General features: G+C 43.0%; 1 protein-coding gene across 4 annotated transcripts in view; it reads right to left on the bottom strand.

Annotated features, from left to right (window-relative positions):
- LOC139541683 (phosphatidylinositol 3,4,5-trisphosphate 5-phosphatase 1-like) overlaps positions 1–18,277 on the bottom strand; it is a 39,919-nt gene extending 21,642 nt beyond the window's left edge. Inside the window, exons 1-14 of one of the 4 annotated variants that reach the window (XR_011668389.1) lie at positions 17,976–18,277; positions 15,213–15,276; positions 10,739–10,874; positions 10,252–10,417; positions 9,703–9,843; positions 9,217–9,307; positions 6,365–6,442; positions 5,881–5,958; positions 4,417–4,540; positions 4,132–4,235; positions 3,947–4,049; positions 2,500–2,696; positions 1,264–1,381; positions 491–587 (exon numbers count right to left, since the gene is read on the bottom strand). Coding sequence is in view for 3 of the 4 variants with exons in the window: in XM_071346615.1 (XP_071202716.1) it covers positions 491–587; positions 1,264–1,381; positions 2,500–2,696; positions 3,947–4,049; positions 4,132–4,235; positions 4,417–4,540; positions 5,881–5,958; positions 6,365–6,442; positions 9,217–9,307; positions 9,703–9,843; positions 10,252–10,417; positions 10,739–10,874; positions 15,213–15,276; positions 17,976–18,118 (1,640 nt within the window). In the remaining variant the exon portion in view is untranslated. Of the gene's footprint in view, positions 1–490; positions 588–1,263; positions 1,382–2,499; positions 2,697–3,946; positions 4,050–4,131; positions 4,236–4,416; positions 4,541–5,880; positions 5,959–6,364; positions 6,443–9,216; positions 9,308–9,702; positions 9,844–10,251; positions 10,418–10,738; positions 10,875–14,051; positions 14,174–15,212; positions 15,277–17,975 lie in introns of those variants that run through there. The other 3 variants (XM_071346615.1, XM_071346614.1, XM_071346616.1) reach the window with 3 other exon arrangements.
- Positions 18,278–21,903: the final 3,626 nt, after the last annotated feature.

Genomic DNA, 21,903 nt, shown 5'->3' with positions numbered 1-21,903 from the left:
TTTTAAAGCCTACTCAGGAAATAGAGCAGACAGACCACAAATAACAGACATTTTAAACAATACTGGAGCATAAACAAAACAAAGCTCCTAAGAGTTTATATACATTTTGAGGAGATGTTAAATGTACTGATATTGTGCCAGCGGAATACTTTTTTTTACATTTTATTAAATCTTCCCATGTATTACTCAAATGCAAGACAATTGAGAGGAGGTCTGGTCAGACATATACCACATTTAAATGGTCTGTATTAATTTGGTCATTTTAAATCCCAAATCTCTGTACCTACTGAGATTATGTCTGTGAAATTAATACACTTTTTTAATTTAGCGCCATTTAGCTTTCAATGCAATCTGGTTCCTAGGGGGTCTGAGTTCTGGGAAAACATGGAAATTGTCTACATTTGACACAACCATTCGGTATGCTTTAGGATTTTTATATTCTGGAGAAAAAAAAATTCAACCATTATTTTTTTTGGTCCCTGCAGCTCACCTGATCTTCTTCTCACTGCCTGAGGTCAGGTGACTGTTAACGAAGCCAAAGGAAGTTCCGTTGAACATGAAGGAAACACCCACTGCTCCCTTATTTCCTGGAAAAACAAAAATAAATGGACGGATGTATCTTTGATCAAAGGGCCCGTTTCCCGGACACAGATTAAGGTTAGTCCTGGACAAAAAAAAAAAAAGTATTCTGCATTTAGCAAGCTTTTTAACAGTGAGCTGATGGGACTGCAGTGAGTTGATGGGACTGCAGTGAGCTGATGGGACTGCAGTGAGCTGATGGGACTGCAGTGAGCTGATGGGACTGCAGTGAGCTGATGGGACTGCAGTGAGCTGATGGGACTGCAGTGAGCTGATGGGACTGCAGTGAGTTGATGGGACTGCAGTGAGTTGATGGGACTGCAGTGAGTTGATGGGACTGCAGTGAGCTGATGGGACTGCAGTGAGCTGATGGGACTGCAGTGAGTTGATGGGACTGCAGTGAGCTGATGGGACTGCAGTGAGCTGATGGGACTGCAGTGAGTTGATGGGACTGCAGTGAGCTGATGGGACTGCAGTGAGCTGATGGGACTGCAGTGAGTTGATGGGACTGCAGTGAGCTGATGGGACTGCAGTGAGTTGATGGGACTGCAGTGAGTTGATGGGACTGCAGTGAGCTGATGGGACTGCAGTGAGCTGATGGGACTGCAGTGAGTTGATGGGACTGCAGTGAGCTGATGGGACTGCAGTGAGCTGATGGGACTGCAGTGAGTTGATCGAACTTACCCAAAGCGTTGGCGATCCCTGTCTTGACGCTGTCTGAGAAGATGTGTGAGATTCTGTTCTCGTGCTCAGGCTTGGCTAGCACAACGATCCGGATGTTCCATAGGGTCTGGGTGGCTATCTGAACAAAATTAAAACACATAATAATGATACCTTGACCATTTCTTAATGGTCAACTCTATTACAATCTGACAAACTATATTTAAACGGGCCACTGTCATTTGTAATGTAACCCAACCTCAAACCGGTGTAGGAATAAGGAGATACAAGCAACTGTACTTTAAGGGTGGGTTTCCTGGACTCAGATTAAGCCTTGTCCTACACTGAAAATCTTGCTCCATGGAGAATCTCTATTGAAAGTGCTCTTTAGTTCAGGTCCAGGCTTCATATACTGTATGTCTGGGAAACTGGCTCTGGGTGTTGAGACTGAGTCACTGGCCCTGAGTGTTGAGACTGAGACACTGGCCCTGAGTGTTGAGACTGAGACACCGGCTCTGAGTGTTGAGACTGAGACACTGGCCCTGAGTGTTGAGACTGAGACACTGGCCCTGAGTGTTGAGACTGAGACACCGGCTCTGAGTGTTGAGACTGAGACACTGGCCCTGAGTGTTGAGACTGAGACACTGGCCCTGAGTGTTGAGACTGAGACACTGGCCCTGAGTGTTGAGACTGAGACACCGGCTCTGAGTGTTGAGACTGAAACACTGGCTCTGAGTGTTGAGACTGAGACACCGGCTCTGAGTGTTGAGACTGAAACACTGGCTCTGAGTGTTGAGACTGAGACACCGGCTCTGAGTGTTGAGACTGAGACACTGGCCCTGAGTGTTGAGACTGAGACACTGGCCCTGAGTGTTGAGACTGAGACACTGGCCCTGAGTGTTGAGACTGAGACACCGGCTCTGAGTGTTGAGACTGAGACACCGTCTCTGGGTGTTGAGACTGAGACACTGGCTCTGAGTGTTGAGACTGAGACGCTGGCTCTGAGTGTTGAGACTGAGACACCGGCTCTGAGTGTTGAGACTGAGACACCGGCTCTGAGTGTTGAGACTGAGACACTGGCTCTGAGTGTTGAGACTGAGACACTGGCCCTATCTCAAATCCTCTTCCCTCGATTCCTCAACTCCTATCTCTTGCCTCCTCAACCGTACTGGAGGAGAAGATCCAAGGTCCCTCCCCTCAGGCCTTCTCCTCCAATTGGTGCAAGGAATCATGAAAATACTAATTGAGATAGTGACTGACTTGTTTGAAGCTGATGTTGGTGGTTCCTCTCAAGGCACTCTTCAGTGTGTCTATCCACTCCTTCTCCCCGAGGGGATCTTCCTGAGTCCCGATCACATAGATGTCATGAGGAATGTGATCGGCCGTGTCGTCCCTGGTCTTGCCCTGACCCTTACACTGGAACCAGGATGCTATGCTGTGGGGGGGACTGGCGTTCCCTTGGGAGAGATAATGATAAATCAGTCAATCAATCAAATATATTTTTTTATTTCAATTAGGAAATGTGTAGCTAGTTGTTGAGTCATTCAGCAAAACAATTATCCACTGAGTTAAAAAACAGCAATAACGATATTGATCAATCTGGCGATTCCATCCCAGCGTGGCCCCAAAAATATTTTTGGGGTATCCGAGATTGTTCTGACAATTCTCACATAGAAACTTAATTGTGAGGAAGGATGTTTGACATGATTTTTTTTACATTTGTTTCACAAAAAATAGACCCTATGATCTGTGAAGCGTAATTGATACAGACAACATTTTAAGAGTCATTATACTCCTTATGGTGTTCTCTATCCCATAGAGCCTAGCGGGGAGAGGATGCCCGTTTTCACAGTTCCAAGACCAGTCCTAAGTGTCCGGCTAATCCTACGTCAATGGCGTGGGTGGATCTCAAGACTGAACTTGGATCGGCGTTAACTAGCAATGATATCCTTCGCCACCGTCGTCTTACGAACAGATATCTCGAACAAGTCATGACGATTCAACAAAACAATAAAACAATCAATCATTTTCAAGTTTCTTTACAGCAAATGTCTTAGTTACATGATTGTATAACTAGCAAAGGAGTTTTGAAATTGAGGGTGCAGTAATGAGGAAGTTTGGCAATGAGGACGAAAACTAGCATAGTTCAGCTAGCCAGCTAGTTTAGCCAAGGGAAAACGAGCTCGGGCCTAGTGGCTGTGCGCCCATGCTGGAGACATAATGTCGTTTTTATACCCTGACTTCAGGAGTTGGTGGCAAAAAAAGTTTGATTTAACAATTCAGAGACTGAAACGAATACGTCAGATTATTTATATTTAATAAGGACAATGAATCGATATAAAGTACAATCCCGAGATCAGCTGTAAAACGAATCTTCCAGTGATGTTTGAGTGAACCCTGAAAATAGAAAATGAATGGTGAAGTTGCTTCCGGACACAATAGACTCCTCCCTCTTTACCATTCTATCGGGTCTTACAGGAAGCGTGTAGCTTCAAATGACCAGTTTCATCAGGATTTTCCCCCCAAAAATGGTTTGTGATACAAATGTAAAAGCATATTAAATATCTTCCCTCCACAAAAAACATTTTCGGCCCACGCTGGTGTGGAATCACCCCAATAGAGTATTTTATTAGAAACCAACTATAACACTATGTAAAACGTTCTATGTATTCTAGGTAAAGGTAAACATTGAAGGCGGCCATTTTACCCATATTCCAGGTGCCAACAAACACAGTGATCATATCTGGCTCAGGCTTGTCTGAGTGTTTGTTCTTCATCTGCTGAAGGAGTTGACAGAACCCTTCTCTTTTCTGGTGACACACAGACAGACGTCAGAGGGACACCGTACAGTTAACATGAAAACATAGCACCAAATAACTTTGAGGTCTTTACCTTTGTGTCGTTGAAGACAAACTCTTTCCTCAGAGTCTTCTCCTTCTCTGTTTCCACCATGATCACCAGCTTGGCAACCTTCTGGGATTTCACGAGCTGTAAGACTTGACGTGACATAGATTAGACCTACATCAACTGGTGTCTTTGATTGTCTCCCAAATGACACTACTAAGTAGAACACTATATAGGGAAGTAGGTGCCATTTGGGACAAAGACTTAGATACAATACAGAATGTAAAATATAAATCAAATTCTCTGGGATTTTATCATGAATAGAGTACTGACTTTTATTGTGAACAAAGTATTTGTCTTCTGGCCCGTCTTTAGATTTCTTGAAGTAGATCTTCCCAGTTTCCACATCCACCTTGAGGAACATCTTGGTTGTGAGACCAAGCAGCTCTGATTTGACCTGCAAAGAAGACCACAACGTCACATGTTCACAATATGAACCTGTCCTTGTGCAATTAAACCGTGCAAAGATCATTTGAAGAGATTCGTTCCAAAACGTTATATCCACACATTTTTGCACATTTTGTGTTTACATTTATTTTATTTATTTTTTAATCTGAAATAATTCCTATGGGTACCTTCGTGTGTAAAATATGACATGTTCTATTCATATATTTTATATGTGTATTAAAATGGGGTTGGTTGTTCGTATCCTGTGATATGGTTGTGTCATCTAGCTATCTTCAGATGAATGTACGTCGCTCTGGATAAGAGAATCTGCTGAAAATACTAAAATGTTAAATGTAAATAATTTACATTCAGATCTCATATTACTGAATTGATTTATTTTAGAAAAACTATATATATATATATATTGATGTAACAAATCATTTGTACAGTTCTTTAAATAAATAAAAAATGGTCACATGACTGTGTGAAACCTAGCAGTACTACTTATTCCTCTGAGAGTGAGGCGGATATTTAGCATTTAGCAGTAAAACAGGATTATTTGTCTCATCTGAAAGGAAACCATCAAGTGAGAGATTTTAAACAAATACATGTCTGTCATTGAACAACCCCCATGCCATGATTAGATACTGTATATAAAACACACCAATCTCTCATCATTTCTTTAAAAACATTAAAAGCCAATTTTCCAACATTTCTGAAAATGGATATATAGCGTTTTGGAATAAAACCTCATTTGAAGTTTACCCAAGGGGAAACAACTGCCACCTCTCATTGAGCCCACGGATGTTCAAAGCCGACCACAGTACTGCAGACATTGTTAGCAAAAAAAAACAGGATACCACATTATAGCGAATGTGAAAATGTTATTTTTTTTTGTGGTCAATCTTCGTGGTAAAAATAAAAAAATTCAGAAGACAATCATGGTACCGATAATTACTCCTATTACACCATACGCACGCCCTTGTTAATAAACAAGAAGTTCTAAGTATGATTTAGTTGCTATTGTCAGCCTGCATTATCACGGTTGGCCTTCAACTTGATACTCAATGAGAGGGGGCAGAGCTAGCCTGGAGCTAGCTGCGCATGTTATGTAGAGTATCAATGGTATGATTTCCTTGGCTTCACATAGATATTAATGGTGTCACATGGTCGATGCCTTTGTCCATTCAAATACACTCATTGAGTTTACCCTCAATGATAATTGAGAGAAATCCCTTTGTTTCAGTCAAGTTTCTTTCTAAATCTTGCCTTTTGATATGTCATAAAGTTACGAAAATGCCTTTTCGCTATTGTATCTTTTATTTTTTTATTTTTTTATAGCTCACTTACTTCAAATGTAATAGGTGGTATTAGAGACTTTCTGTGGCCTCCGTCGTATCCAGCCCACTCAAGCACGGCTGTTTTGGCCTGAAAAAAAGAGGAATTACAGTATTTGAAAGGGAACACTACTTCCTCATGACTCGGTTTTTACCCTGGGTCTGGGTAAGTTAAAAATGTAACAGGAAAGACGTTACAGCATCTCAGAGTGTCACCTACACCAGGGTTAGTTAGAGATTGAAAGATATAGAAAATGAATGAGCTTTGTGCAAAAATTGAATAACGTTTTCATTTTAGAATATGATTTTCTTCCCCAATCACACCCTATTCCCTTATATATAGTGTGTTACTTTTGTCCAGAGCCCTATGAGCCCTACAGTAGTGCACTATATAGGGAATAGGGTGTTAGGGCTCTGGTCTAAAGTAGTGCACTATATAGGGAATAGGGTGCCATTTGGGACATGTCCTAGGGTTTAGAATGGTGTTAAAACATTACCTTCTCTTCAATGGAGTAGAGCAGCTTGGTCAGCTGTTCCAGCCTGAAGGACACAGACTGGTCGGAATCTGATGACACCTAGAAAGTGAAACAGAAACGTGATGTGAACTAGACACTGAAAGAGACAACATAATTCATTTGAAACCAACTATTGGAAACATGATATTCTATTGATAGGCAGAGTGTCTATTTCTGCAGAACAAACCAAGAAAAGGGCAGAGGTAGACTACACTACAGTAGAATAGAGCAGAGGTAGACTACACTACAGTAGAATAGAGCAGAGGTAGACTACAGTAGAATAGAGCAGAGGTAGACTACAGTAGAAAAGAGCAGAGGTAGACTACAGTAGAATAGAGCAGAGGTAGACTACAGTAGAATAGAGCAGAGGTAGACTACAGTAGAATAGAGCAGAGGTAGACGACAGTAGAATAGAGCAGAGGTAGACTACAGTAGAATAGAGCAGAGGTAGACTACAGTAGAATAGAGCAGAGGTAGACGACAGTAGAATAGAGCAGAGGTAGACTACAGTAGAATAGAGCAGAGGTAGACTACAGTAGAATAGAGCAGAGGTAGACTACAGTAGAATAGAGCAGAGGTAGACTACAGTAGAATAGAGCAGAGGTAGACGACAGTAGAATAGAGCAGAGTTAGACTACAGTAGAATAGAGCAGAGGTAGACTACAGTAGAATAGAGCAGAGGTAGACGACAGTAGAATAGAGCAGAGGTAGACTACAGTAGAATAGAGCAGAGGTAGACTACAGTAGAATAGAGCAGAGGTAGACTACAGTAGAATAGAGCAGAGGTAGACGACAGTAGAATAGAGCAGAGTTAGACTACAGTAGAATAGAGCAGAGGTAGACTACAGTAGAATAGAGCAGAGGTAGACGACAGTAGAATAGAGCAGAGGTAGACTACAGTAGAATAGAGCAGAGGTAGACTACAGTAGAATAGAGCAGAGGTAGACTACAGTAGAATAGAGCAGAGGTAGACTACAGTAGAATAGAGCAGAGGTAGACTACAGTAGAATAGAGCAGAGGTAGACTACAGTAGAATAGAGCAGAGGTAGACTACAGTAGAATAGAGCAGAGGTAGACTACAGTAGAATAGAGCAGATTTAGACTACAGTAGAATAGAGCAGAGGTAGACTACAGTAGAATAGAGCAGAGGTAGACTACAGTAGAATAGAGCAGAGGTAGACTACAGTAGAATAGAGCAGAGGTAGACTACAGTACAGTAGAGCAGAGGTAGACTAAGAGGTAGACTACAGTAGAATAGAGCAGAGGTAGACTACAGTAGAGTAGAGCAGAGGTAGACTACAGTAGAATAGAGCAGAGGTAGACTACAGTAGAATAGAGCAGAGGTAGACTACAGTAGAGTAGAGCAGAGGTAGACTACAGTAGAGTAGAGCAGAGGTAGACTACAGTAGAATAGAGCAGAGGTAGACTACAGTAGAATAGAGCAGAGGTAGACGACAGTAGAATAGAGCAGAGTTAGACTACAGTAGAATAGAGCAGAGGTAGACTACAGTAGAATAGAGCAGAGGTAGACTACAGTAGAATAGAGCAGAGGTAGACTACAGTAGAATAGAGCAGAGGTCGACTACAGTAGAATAGAGCAGAGGTAGACTACAGTAGAATAGAGCAGAGGTAGACTACAGTAGAATAGAGCAGAGGTAGACTACAGTAGAATAGAGCAGAGGTAGACTACAGTAGAATAGAGCAGAGGTAGACTACAGTAGAATAGAGCAGAGTTAGACTACAGTAGAATAGAGCAGAGGTAGACTACAGTAGAATAGAGCAGAGGTAGACTACAGTAGAATAGAGCAGAGGTAGACTACAGTAGAATAGAGCAGAGGTAGACTACAGTAGAGTAGAGCAGAGGTAGACTAAGAGGTAGACTACAGTAGAATAGAGCAGAGGTAGACTACAGTAGAGTAGAGCAGAGGTAGACTACAGTAGAATAGAGCAGAGGTAGACTACAGTAGAATAAAGCAGAGGTAGACTACAGTAGAGTAGAGCAGAGGTAGACTACAGTAGAGTAGAGCAGAGGTAGACTACAGTAGAATAGAGCAGAGGTAGACTACAGTAGAATAGAGCAGAGGTAGACGACAGTAGAATAGAGCAGAGTTAGACTACAGTAGAATAGAGCAGAGGTAGACTACAGTAGAATAGAGCAGAGGTAGACTACAGTAGAATAGAGCAGAGGTAGACTACAGTAGAATAGAGCAGAGGTAGACTACAGTAGAATAGAGCAGAGGTAGACTACAGTAGAATAGAGCAGAGGTAGACTATAGTAGAGTAGAGCAGAGGTAGACTACAGTAGAGTAGAGCAGAGGTAGACTACAGTAGAATAGAGCAGAGGTAGACTACAGTAGAATAGAGCAGAGGTAGACTACAGTAGAATAGAGCAGAGGTAGACTACAGTAGAGTAGAGCAGAGGTAGACTACAGTAGAATAGAGCAGAGGTAGACTACAGTAGAATAGAGCAGAGGTAGACTACAGTAGAATAGAGCAGAGGTAGACTACAGTAGAATAGAGCAGAGGTAGACTACAGTAGAATAGAGCAGAGGTAGACTACAGTACAATGTTAAACTAAAACATCAGAGAACCTTTAGCCTCATTCAGCTCTAACAAAATAGCAACCTGCGGTATCAATGTATCTTCAATCAGGAAGCGTTATGTCTCATTGAACAGAAAGACCAAGATCCTCTACGATACAAACCCATTTCCTAATTTAACGTTAACGTTAAACTGATTCCATCTCCAATGCAGTTACAAACCGTCTCTTTACTGTATGTTGATGTTCAAATAACGTCTGATTAAAAAGGTGAATATTAATAATGTCCACCTACCTGAGTCCTCAGGCGTCCAATCCCTGGGGACAGCTGCTGGTCCAGAAGCCTCTGAAAGGCCTCCAGAGTGGGCAAGGTACGGGAGATCTCGCTGGTACAACATAGGAGCATAGCAATTGTTTAAATGCTGTTTACCAGGGTTTAGGGGTCAATTTCAATTCAGTTCACTTCCCTAATTGGCTGAACAAATTAAATGGACCCCCGAAACCGACTGAGATCTCACTGACACACTATAGGAGCACAGAAATTTTCTTTCATTTCACAAGGGGACAATTAAACACGGTTCATAGTGAAAGCCTAGTGATGTACAAAAAATACCGATTTTTTTTTCTCATTTTGTCTGTCATAGTTGAAGTGTACCTATGATGAAAATTACAGGCCTCTCTCATCTTTTTAAGTGGGAGAACTTGCACAATTGGTGGCTGACTAAATACTTTTTTGCCCCACATGTTGCAGAAGCAGCTACTGTCTGCCACTACTGTATACCTGTTCAGTTGTTTGCAGATACCCATAGTGAGCTTCTTCAGATGGGGGAGGGTCGGATTCCCGTTCTGGACTTGCTCAGCATCGAGAGAGACCGAGGTGTGGAAGTATTCCTCAATGGATTTGTGGTGCTCTTCTGGCAGGCTGGAAGATATGATTGAATTGAATTGAATTTTTGGGGTAACAGAAGACATATACAACAAACTGTACAATGTGGACCCAGAGGATATCATTTGAAAGTATTCATTAAAAAACAAAACAAAAAACTTGTTTCCAAAGTGGTCCTTGAATTTACAGATGCATCATCAGTCAAGTGTAATTTGTTAGTTGGTATGTAACTTAAACACGGCCCGCTGGGTATGTCTTTAGTAACACAAGGGCAAATCTTAACTTCCTCTTTCAGTCAAATTTTCATTTCGTCTCCTACTGACATTAACGCATGCTGAAGTGAAAACTTGACCTGAGAGGAAGTTGGTATTTGTGCCACAATACTGAAGAGACTTGAGTAGTATCAGTACATAGATTAGTTGAACGTGAGCCTTCAGTACATACTTAGACATATCGATGTGTTGTAGTCTCTGTAGGTACGTGTCTACCAGGGAACTACAAGCCGGCTCGGAGCCTCGGGAATCCCCTACGTGGGTTTCTTTACTGCCATTGGCTGACGGTCCTCCTGAGAAGTTCCTCGGGGGCAGCTGAGGAGGGTATTTCACTGGCTCTGTTGATCCAACAACAGTTATAACGGTTAGACATAACGTTATGTCCTGTGACAGCGAAAATACTTTGGACCTTTTTTACGGATGTGTGAGACAGGCCCCTTGAGTTAAGCCTGAATATCCAGAGTGCCTTGGCTTAGCTCAGCTGTAGCAGAAACAGACAAGAGAGAATGGCTGTATCCTGAATGGCACCCTACTCCTTACATAGTACACTACTTTTGACCAGAGCCTTATGGGAACCCATATGGGCTCTGGTCTAAAGTAGTGCACTATATAGGGCGAAAGGGTACAATTTGAGATGCAACCCTAGGCTATTAACCCACCTGCTTCTTCCTCCGGTTCCTCCTCCTTCTGAACAGGGAACTGCAGGTGTGTAGCCAGACCCATGTTGGGACTGTAGTAGGTCTCCACCAGGTCAGACAGCACAGAGAATAATTGGATAGGCACGCCCTCAGAGGCCTGGAGACAGGCACAAAAGCAGTGGTGTAAAGTACTTAAATAAATAAAAAATACTTGAAAGTACTACTTAAGTAGTTTGAGTTTATTTTATTTTTACAGGGACAGTGCACATTAATCAACGTTTCAGTAAAAGTGACGGTTTTAGCCAGCCGGCTAATTTTCAACCGCAGTGCCTGGGCAGTTGGGGGGGTGTCTGTACTTTACTAGTTATATTTTCTGACAACTTTTACTTTTACTTTACTACATTCCTAAAGAAAATAATGTACTTTTTACTCCATGCATTTTCCCCTGACACTCAAAAGTACTCGTTACATGTATTTATTATGGATTCCCATTAGCCAAGGCAGCAGCTACTCTTCCTGGGGTCCAGCAAAATGAAGGCAGTTTATACCATTTAAAAAAACATTACAATACATTCACAGATATCACAAACAACACTGTGTACCCTCAGACCCCTACTCCACCACTACCACATACCTACAATACAAAATCCATGTGTACGTGTGTATATAGGGCATATGTTATTGTGTGTGTTTATATGCATGTGTCTTTGCCTATGTTCACTGTTGCTTCTCAAGGTTAGTAGATTCTAATGCAAAACATCAACACTTACAGGTTAGTAGATTTCTCTGGGTCTAATGCAAAACATCAACAATCATTGGTTAGTGAACTACAGATCACAACAGTAGTCACAGCCTAGTACCCTTTGGAGTCCACAACAGTAGTAGTACAGATTCAGGAAAAAAAACTATATAATCCAACACAAATGTGAAATGGTTTGAAGAATTGAAAGGTCCAGGCACTCCAGGTGGGTTTTAATGTATGTAGTACCATCAAGCCATGGTCCTGATACACTGTTTCTCAAAGATCTCATCACAGGCTAGTACACTTCTGAGTTTAGTGCACTTCTGAGTTTAGTACACTACAACAGCAAGATAAGTACACTGCAGAGCACCAACAGCAAGACAGGCTAGTAGCCTGTTCTTCTCATCTCTCTACTTGGTACTTGCTCTCTGGTGCCCGTATAGATCTTCTCAGTGTGGCAACGTGAGAGTCTTCTAGGGCTTTATGTTTCCGGAAAGACTTGATGTTGTATGAATGACAGGGTTTCCTTCTAGACCAATCATACAGCTTGAACACTCTTTCCACTGTTAGGCTACATTCCAAGGGCTTTAGCGTACAAACTACCAAGTCACCTGGTTTCTTTAGCTTATTAACTACCAAGTCACCTGGTTTCTTTAGCGAATTAACTACCAAGTCACCGGGTTTCTTTAGCGAATTAACTACCTTGTCACCTGGTTTCTTTAGCGAATTAACTACCAAGTCACCGGGTTTCTTTAGCGAATTAACTACCAAGTCACCTGGTTTCTTTAGCGAATTAACTACCAAGTCACCGGGTTTCTTTAGCGAATTAACTACCTTGTCACCTGGTGTCTTTAGCGAATTAACTACCAAGTCACCTGGTTTCTTTAGCTTATTAACTACCAAGTCACCTGGTTTCTTTAGCGTATTAACTACCAAGTCACCTGGTTTCTTTAGCGAACTAACTACCAAGTCACCTGGTTTCTTTAGTGAACTAACTACCACGTCACCTGGTTTATTTAGCGAACTAACTACCAAGTCACCTGGTTTCTTTAGTGAACTAACTACCACGTCACCTGGTTTCTTTAGCGAACTAATTACCTTGTCACCTGGTTTCTTTAGCGTATTAACTACCACGTCACCTGGTTTCTTTAGCGAACTAACTACCAAGTCACCTGGTTTCTTTAGTGAACTAACTACCAAGTCACCTGGTTTCTTTAGCGAACTAACTACCAAGTCACCTGGTTTCTTTAGCGAACTAACTACCAAGTCACCTGGTTTCTTTAGCGAACTAACTACAAAGTCACCTGGTTTCTTTAGCGAACTAACTACCAAGTCACCTGGTTTCTTTAGCGAACTAACTACCAAGTCACCTGGTTTCTTTAGCCCATTTCACAGCCACTGTGGATGCGTTGATCCATTTAAATGCAGTGAAAATCTATATTTTTGTGTGAAGGGTCTGCTATTTTCTGTTGCACACAAGAATAACTTTGTGACTTTTCATACGCCCACGCCTCAGGATAATTTATAGCCTTCTGCTACTGAAAGAGGAAGACGGTTTTGATCAACATTGGCAGAGTGGCCTGTAGGAACCGTAGTACCCTTCAACATTAGCAGAGTGGCCTGTAGGCACAGTAGTACCCTTCAACATTAGCAGAGTGGCCTGTAGGAACCGTAGTACCCTTCAACATTAGCAGAGTGGCCTGTAGGAACAGTAGTACCCTTCAACATTAGCAGAGTGGCCTGTAGGGACTGTAGTACCCTTCAACATTAGCAGAGTGGCCTGTAGACAACGTAGTACCCTTCAACATTAGCAGAGTGGCCTGTAGAAACTGTAGTACCCTTCAACATTAGCAGAGTGGCCTGTAGGAACCGTAGTACCCTTCACGTCTGTGTTTAGCGCAGGCTAAAACTCAAGATGACTATAACGCATGTCAGCTACAATAGATAGAAAATCTATCTAATTCATCATCACTGTAGGGTTGTCTCTAGGTTCGGAATATTCTCACTGCCACTATTACAGGCATATTAACCACACGTGTTTCCATCTCAACCTCAGCCTAACACAATGATGCCTTTGTGTGACAGAGAGAGCAGAGAGAGAGAGTGTGCCTACAGATGAAGAAATATCCGGTCTACTGTATTCGCCCTTCATTAAAGAAGAGGACATTAGCAGTGTTGCATATTCACAGCCACAGGAAGCGAGCCCGTTTTTGTCTAGTTCTATGGAGCGCTTACACTTCAGCACACGTCTCCCCCAGCACAAGTAGGCTTGGGTTCAATGTCCTGTACAACCATATATAGGTTGTACAATATTCACAATACGCCGGTACATTCCAGAACTCTACCATCACACATGGGCTTTCTTCGTTTCTGAAAGCATTGAAAACGAGAGCAGAAGTTGTCCGATTATTGAGGAATTGAGAAGTGGCTCTTAAAATAGCCCTCTTAACACCCAACACCTGGGAAGAGGCTATATCCGCTATCAGCAAGTTTGTGGTATAACGCTCAGAACTTGTGTTGTTGTGGATCAACATGGTAACGTTAAATGCTTTGTAGGGGGGCTCAACACTCAAAATGGAGTGCAGATCTCACCTGAACCGAGAGCTTCCTCCCCTCAAAAGATCCGTCTCAGCTGGACCGAGAGCTTCCTCCCCTCAAAAGATCTGTCTCAGCTGGACCGAGAGCTTCCTCCCCTCAAAAGGTCTGTCTCAGCTGGACCGAGAGCTTCCTCCCCTCAAAAGGTCTGTCTCAGCTGGACCGAGAGCTTCCTCCCCTCAAAAGGTCTGTCTCAGCTGGACCGAGAGCTTCCTCCCCTCAAAAGGTCTGTCTCAGCTGGACCGAGAGCTTCCTCCCCTCAAAAGGTCTGTCTCAGCTGGACCGAGAGCTTCCTCCCCTCAAAAGATCTGTCTCAGCTGGACCGAGAGCTTCCTCCCCTCAAAAGGTCTGTCTCAGCTGGACCGAGAGCTTCCTCCCCTTAAAAGGTCTGTCTCAGCTGGACCGAGAGCTTCCTCCCCTCAAAAGGTCTGTCTCAGCTGGACCGAGAGCTTCCTCCCCTCAAAAGGTCTGTCTCAGCTGGACCGAGAGCTTCCTCCCCTCAAAAGGTCTGTCTCAGCTGGACCGAGAGCTTCCTCCCCTCAAAAGGTCTGTCTCAGCTGGACCGAGAGCTTCCTCCCCTCAAAAGGTCTGTCTCAGCTGGACCGAGAGCTTCCTCCCCTCAAAAGGTCTGTCTCAGCTGGACCGAGAGCTTCCTCCCCTCAAAAGGTCTGTCTCAGCTGGACCGAGAGCTTCCTCCCCTCAAAAGGTCTGTCTCAGCTGGACCGAGAGCTTCCTCCCCTCAAAAGATCTGTCTCAGCTGGACCGAGAGCTTCCTCCCCTCAAAAGGTCTGTCTCAGCTGGACCGAGAGCTTCCTCCCCTCAAAAGGTCTGTCTCAGCTGGACCGAGAGCTTCCTCCCCTCAAAAGGTCTGTCTCAGCTGGACCGAGAGCTTCCTCCCCTCAAAAGGTCCGTCTCAGCTGGATCGAGAGCTTCCTCCCCTCAAAAGGTCTGTTTCAGCTGGACCGAGAGCTTCCTCCCCTCAAAAGGTCTGTCTCAGCTGGACCGAGAGCTTCCTCCCCTCAAAAGGTCTGTCTCTGCTGGACCCGAGAGCTTCCTCCCCTCAAAAGGTCCGTCTCAGCTGGACCGAGAACTTCCTCCCCTCAAAAGATCTGTATCACCTTGACTAAGAGCTTCCTCCCCTCAAAAGAGTTGTCTCACCTGGACCGAGAGCTTCCTCTCCTCATTGGGTAGGATCCTGTAGGTATACACACAGTTCTGGTACCTGGAAATAGAAGAGATAGGATAGTATCATAAGGATCACAGCAGATATGGAGTCTTGAATGTTTTAAGAGATGTCTTTCTGACATTTCACAGAAGAGTGTGACAGGTGCAGTAATAACAGACAGCATGCCCTCCTACACACTTCCATTTGGTCTTTGTGTCCAATGGAAAATAGTACATGACAATTTCTGTATTTGTTTACCAGTTATTCAAATGAGAGCCCACAGTGACACAAAGACGTGTGGTGTGAGTTGTACATCGGAGTCTACCCAGCTCTGCAACACGACAGCGTGTGCAGATACGTTGGGTGCTGCAGTAAGCATGTGTACTTTCAAAAAAATAGGTCTTCATTACATAGAAGTCCTGCTATATAGTTAGTCACATCTAAAACTGCATGAAACAACAACAGTATTCTAGACGGTTTCTCTGGTTGATCAAAGTCTTGAGGAAAACATTTTCAATTCCAACAGATGTACTTGTTGGCATGATTTATGTCATGATATAAAGAAACAGAAAGTCTACGTCACATTGTTTTGCTTTGTCTGTGACTAACAATGTTTGTGTCATGTTTGTGCTGCTGCCATGCTATGTAGTGTTGTGGTCTCTCTCTTTAGGTAGTGTTGTGGTGTCTCTCTTTGTGTAGTGTTGTCTTAGGTCTCTCTTTATGTAGTGTTGTGTTGTCTCTCTTGTCTTAATGTGTGTTTTGTCCTACATTTAAAATAAAATCAGCCTCTGTCCCTTTGTCGTCATTGTAAATAACAAGTTGTTATTAATTGACTTGCCAAGTTATATAAAGGTTTAATAAATGTAAAACGAAAAACATGCAAACTGCTGTCATGAGGCCAAGTCCAGTTCCATACTGCAGGAGAAACTGTATCTGAAGTACTGTACACTTCCGTTCAAAAGCCTCCGAAGTCCTCAACTGGCAGCTTCATTAAATAGTAACCACAAAACACCAGTCTCAACATCAACAGTGAAGAGGCGACTCCGGGATGCTGGCCTTCAAGGCAGAGTTCCTCTGTCCAGTCTCAACGTCAACAGTGAAGAGGCGACTCCGGGATGCTGGCCTTCAAGGCAGAGTTCCTCTGTCCAGTCTCAACGTCAACAGTGAAGATGCGACTCCGGGATGCTGGCCTTCAAGGCAGAGTTCCTCTGTCCAGTCTCAACGTCAACAGTGAAGAGGCGACTCCGGGATGCTGGCCTTCTAGGCAGAGTTCCTCTGTCCAGTGTCTGTGTTCTTTTGCTCATCTTAATCTTTACTTTTTATTGGCCAGTCTGAGATATGGCTTTTTCTTTGCAACTCTGCCAAGAAGGCCAGCATCCCGGAGTCGCCTCTTCACTGTTAACGTTGAGACTGGTGTTTTGTGGGTACTATTTAATGAAGTTGCCAGTTGAGGACTTGAGAGGAATCATTTTCTCAAACTAGACACTCTAATGTACTTGTCCTCTTGCTCAGTTGTGCACCGGGGCCTCCCACTCTTCTTTCTATTCTGGTTAGAGACAGTTTGCGCTGTTCTGTGAAGGGAGTAGTACACAGCGTTGTACGAGATCTTCAGTTTCTTGGCAATTTCTCGCATGGAAAAGCCTTAATTTCTCAGAACAAGAATAGACTGACGAGTTTCAGAAGAAAGGTCTTTGTTTCTGGCCATTTTGAGCCTGTAATCGAACCAACAAAGGCTGATGCTCCAGATACTCAACTAGTCTAAAGAAGGCCAGTTTTATTGCTTCTTTAATCAGAACAGTTTACAGCTGTGCTAACATAATTGCGAAAGGGTTTTCTAATGATCAATTAGCCTTTTAAAAATGATCAACTTGGATTAGCTAACACAACGTGCCATTGGAACCCAGGAGTGATGGTTGCTGATAATGGGCCTCTGTACGCCTATGTAGATATTCCATAACAAAATTAGCCGTTTCCAGCTACAATAGTCATTTACAACATTAACAATGTCTACACTGTATTTCTGATCAATTTGATGTTATGTTAATGGACAAAAGAAAAGTGACCCCATTTCTTGAAACATTTCTAAGTGACCCCAAACTTTTGAACGGTCCGTGTATTTTTACACTTCAGATTGAAATCCCAATAACAGCAGCGTTTAGCGGTGATCGTTGTTTCGTCTGATTTATAAGTTTTGATCAGCTCTTCTTACACGACTTCAACAGTTGATCTTCCTTCCTCAATTTGATCTTTCCAACATCGTTGTAGCTCAGTATTAAGTTTAACTGTTAATTACTTCCTGAAACAGACTAGTCAGTATTTCAGTGTGGCATAGTTTACATAGCATAGTTTACATAACATAGTTTACATAGCATAGTTTACTCTCCCTAATCACAGCTACTTTTCAACTGTCACTTACACGCAAAGAGATATAAGGGATGAACTCTCAACAGATGACCTTCTGTCCTCAATTAGATCTTTCCAACATCGTTGTCGACAGGTAAATGATCAACTGTCAATTATTTCCTTGTCTGTTTTTCTTTACAACGGAAAGTATAGTGCAGTTAGTAATCAGTTAGCATAGTTTACGCTCCCTACGCAAAGCTACTTTGAACTGTTACTTGCATACAAAAGAGATGTAAAGGGATGAACTCTCAAACATCTTCCTTCCTCAATTTGATCTTTCTAACATCATTTTAGACTGTTAAACTGTCCATTTTATCCATATATATCTCTCTCTTATGGTATGTTTTACTTACAGAACACAGAGGGCATATGCACCCTGTATGGACTCACTGTCCCGGAGGAGGAAGCTTCCATCCCTGGCTGCTTTGGAGAGTAGATCCTCAGCCTCTGATCGGGTGATAGTACCATGGTGCCATGGCTGGATCGACGTAGACATCCTGGTCTTCTACTGAAAACACTCAGCTACATACAGAGTTCTGCATCGACTCTCACACTAGACAAGGACTTATCAGGGAAGATTCAACAACTGTTGCTAGTAACCACACTCTTCATGTTTCTTGTTGTGTGTACGCCCTCTTCTCCTCCGCTCTCTCTCTCTCTCTCTCTCTCTCTCTCTTTCTCACTCTCTATTTCCCTCTCTTGCTCTCTCTCTCTCTCTCTCTCTCTCTCTCTCTCTCTCTCTCTCTCTCTCTCTCTCTGTGTGTCTCTGTCTCTTCCTGTTAGTGGGGAGAAAGCTGTAAAAAGGAAGCTGCTACAAACACGGCTGTGAACTTCCTCATTTGAGAAGTTAGAGAGCGAGAGGAGGATCAGAAAGAGAGAGAGAGAGAGAGAGAGAAGGATCAGAGAGAGAGAGAGAGGAGGACCAGAAAGAGAGGGAGAGAGAGAGAGAGAGAGGAGGTCCAGAGAGAGAGAGAGAGAGGAGGAGGATCAGAGAGAGAGAGAGAGGAGGACCAGAAAGAGAGGGAGAGAGAGAGAGCGAGAGAGGAGGTCCAGAGAGAGAGAGAGAGCAAGAGGAGGACCAGAGAGAGAGAGAGAGCAAGAGGAGGACCAGAGAGAGAGAGAGAGCAAGAGGAGGACCAGAGAGAGAGAGAGAGCAAGAGGAGGACCAGAGAGAGAGAGAGAGCAAGAGGAGGACCAGAGAGAGAGAGAGAGAGAGGAGGTCCAGAGTGAGAGAAATCAGCTCAATGTCATTGATGAATCCATAGACTTTAACCATTTCTGGGAAAATTGGAAAACACTAAACAAATAACAACACGAAGAGGTATCTATCCAAAACGGAGATGTATGGATAAACCAATTTTACGATCTTTTTGGCCCTATAGCAAAGAACAAACAGCAAAAACATATACATGATCAAATACAAATCTTAGAATCAACTATTAAAGACAACAAGAACACACTGGATTCTCCAATTACATTGAATGAACTACAGGACAAAATACAAACCCTCCAACCCAAAAAGGCCTGTGGTGTTGATGGTATCCTCAATGAAATGATAAAATATACAGACCACAAACTTCAATTGGCTATACTTAAACTCTTTAACATCATCCTCAGCTCTTGCATCTTATCTTCACCAATATTTGGGAAACAAGGACTGATCACCCCGATCCACAAAGTGGAGACAAATCGTCTGCATTATCATTAACAGCAGACTCGTACATTTCCTCAGTGAAAACAATGTACTGAGCAAATGTCAAATTACCGTATGACAGACCACGTATTCAACCTGCACACCCTAATTGACAAAGAAACAAACCAAAATTAAGGTCAAGTATTCTCATGCTTTGTTGATTTCCCAAAAACTTTTGACTCAATTTGGCATGAGGGTCTGCTATACAAATTGATTGAAAGTGGTGTTGGGGGAAAAACATTCGACATTATAAAATCCCTGTACACAAACAACAAGTGAGCAGTTAAAATAGGCAAAAAACACACATTTCTTCCCAGGGCCGTGGGGTGAGACAGGATGCAGCCTGAACTCCACACTCTTCAACATATACAGTATATCAACGAATTGGCGAGGGCACTAGAACAGTCTGCAGCACCTGACCTCACCCTACTAGAATCCGAAGTCAAATATCTACTGTTTGCTGATGATCTGGTGCTTCTGTCACCAGCCAAGGAGGGCTTACAGCAGCACCTAGATCTTCTGCACAGATTCTGCCAGACCTGGGCCCTGACAGCAAATGTCAGTAAGACAAAAATAATGGTGTTCCAAAAAAGGTCCAGTCGCCAGGACCACAAATACAAATTCCATCTAGACACCGTTGCCCTAGAGCACACAAAAAACTATACATACCTCGGCCTGAACATCAGCGCCACAGGTAACTTCCACAAAGCTGTGAACGATCTGAGAGACAAGGCAAGAAGGGCCTTCTATGCCATCAAAAGAAGCATAACATTTGACATACCAATTAGGATCTGGCTAAAAATATACTAGACATAGTTTTAGAACCCATTGCCCTTTATGGTTGTGAGGTCTGGGGTCCGCTCACCAAGCAATAATTAAACAAATGGGACAAACACCAAATTGAGACTCTGCATGCAGAATTCTGCAAAAATATCCTCAGTGTACAACGTAAAACACCAATTATTATAATTTTTTAACCTTTATTTAACTAGGCAAGTCAGTTAAGAACACATTCTTCTTTACAATGAAGGCCTAGGAACAGTGGGTTAACTGCCTTGTTCAGTGGCAGAACGACAGATTTTTACCTTGTCAGCTCGGGGATTCAGTCTAGCAAAATAATGCATGCAGAGCAGAATTAGGCCGATACCCGCTAATAATCAAAATCCAGAAAAGAGCCGTTAAATGCTACAACCACATAAAAGGAAGTGATTCCCAAACCTTCCATAACAATTCCATCACCTACAGAGAGATGAACCTGGAGAAGAGTCCCCTAAGCAAGCTGGTCCTGGGGCTCTGGTCACAAACACAAACAGACCCCACAGAGCCCCAGGACAGCAACACAATTAGACCCAACCAAATCATGAGAAAACAAAAAGATAATTACTTGACACATTGGAAAGAATTAACAAAAAAACAGAGCAAACTAGAATGCTATTTGGCCCTAAACAGAGAGTACACAGTGGCAGAATACCTGACCACTGTGACTGACCCAAACTTAAGGAAAGCTTTGACTATGTACAGACTCAGTGAGCATAGCCTTGCTATTGAGAAAGGCCGCCGTAGGCAGACCTGACTCTCAAGAGAAGACAGGCTATGTGCACACTGCCCACAAAATGAGGTGGAAACTGAGCTGCACTTCCTAACCTCCTGCCAAATGTATGACCATATTAGAGACACATATTTCCCTCAGATTACACAGACCAACAAAGAATTAGAATCTACTGGTTACCAGGCCAACACTTAGTTTGCTGAGAAGGAATACAGTTCCTTACACTTAATTAAGCTATTCATTACACACACACACACACACACACACACACACACACACACACACACACACACACACACACACACACACACACACACACACACACACACACACACACACACACACACACACACACACACACACACACACACACACACACACACACACACACACACACACACACACACACACACACACACACAAATGTGGTTGTTGCATCAGCAGTTTTTCTCTTTGTTACTGGCAGTCACTCAATTATCCTTGTTATGTCAGTCACTGACAGTCACTCAATTATCCTTGTAATGTCAGTCACTGGCAGTCACTCAATTATCCTTGTTATGTCAGTCACTGACAGTCACTCAATTATCCTTGTTATGTCAGTCACTGACAGTCACTCAATTATCCTTGTAATGTCAGTCACTGGCAGTCACTCAATTATCCTTGTTATGTCAGTCACTGGCAGTCACTCAATTATCCTTGTCGCTCAATTATAGTGACTGCCTAGAATATGTGGACAACTATAAATACCTTGGTGTCTGGCTAGACTCTAAACTCTCCTTCCAGACTCATATTAAACATCTCCAATCCAAAATGAAATCTAGAATCAGATTTCTATTTCGCAACAAAGCCTCCTTCACTCACGTCGCCAAACTTACCCTAGTAAAACTGACTATCCTACCGATCCTCGATTTCGCCGATGTCATCTACAAAATAGCTTCCAATACGCTACTCAGCAAACTGGATGCAGTCTATCACAGTGCCGTCCGTTTTGTTACCAAATCACCTTATACCACCCACCACTGCGACCTGTATGCTCTAG

This window comes from Salvelinus alpinus, chromosome 16, assembly GCF_045679555.1.
Source record: "Salvelinus alpinus chromosome 16, SLU_Salpinus.1, whole genome shotgun sequence".
Classification (NCBI taxonomy): domain Eukaryota; kingdom Metazoa; phylum Chordata; class Actinopteri; order Salmoniformes; family Salmonidae; genus Salvelinus; species Salvelinus alpinus.
Note: the sequence above shows the minus strand (reverse complement) of the source record. Positions and strands in the feature narration are given on the sequence as shown.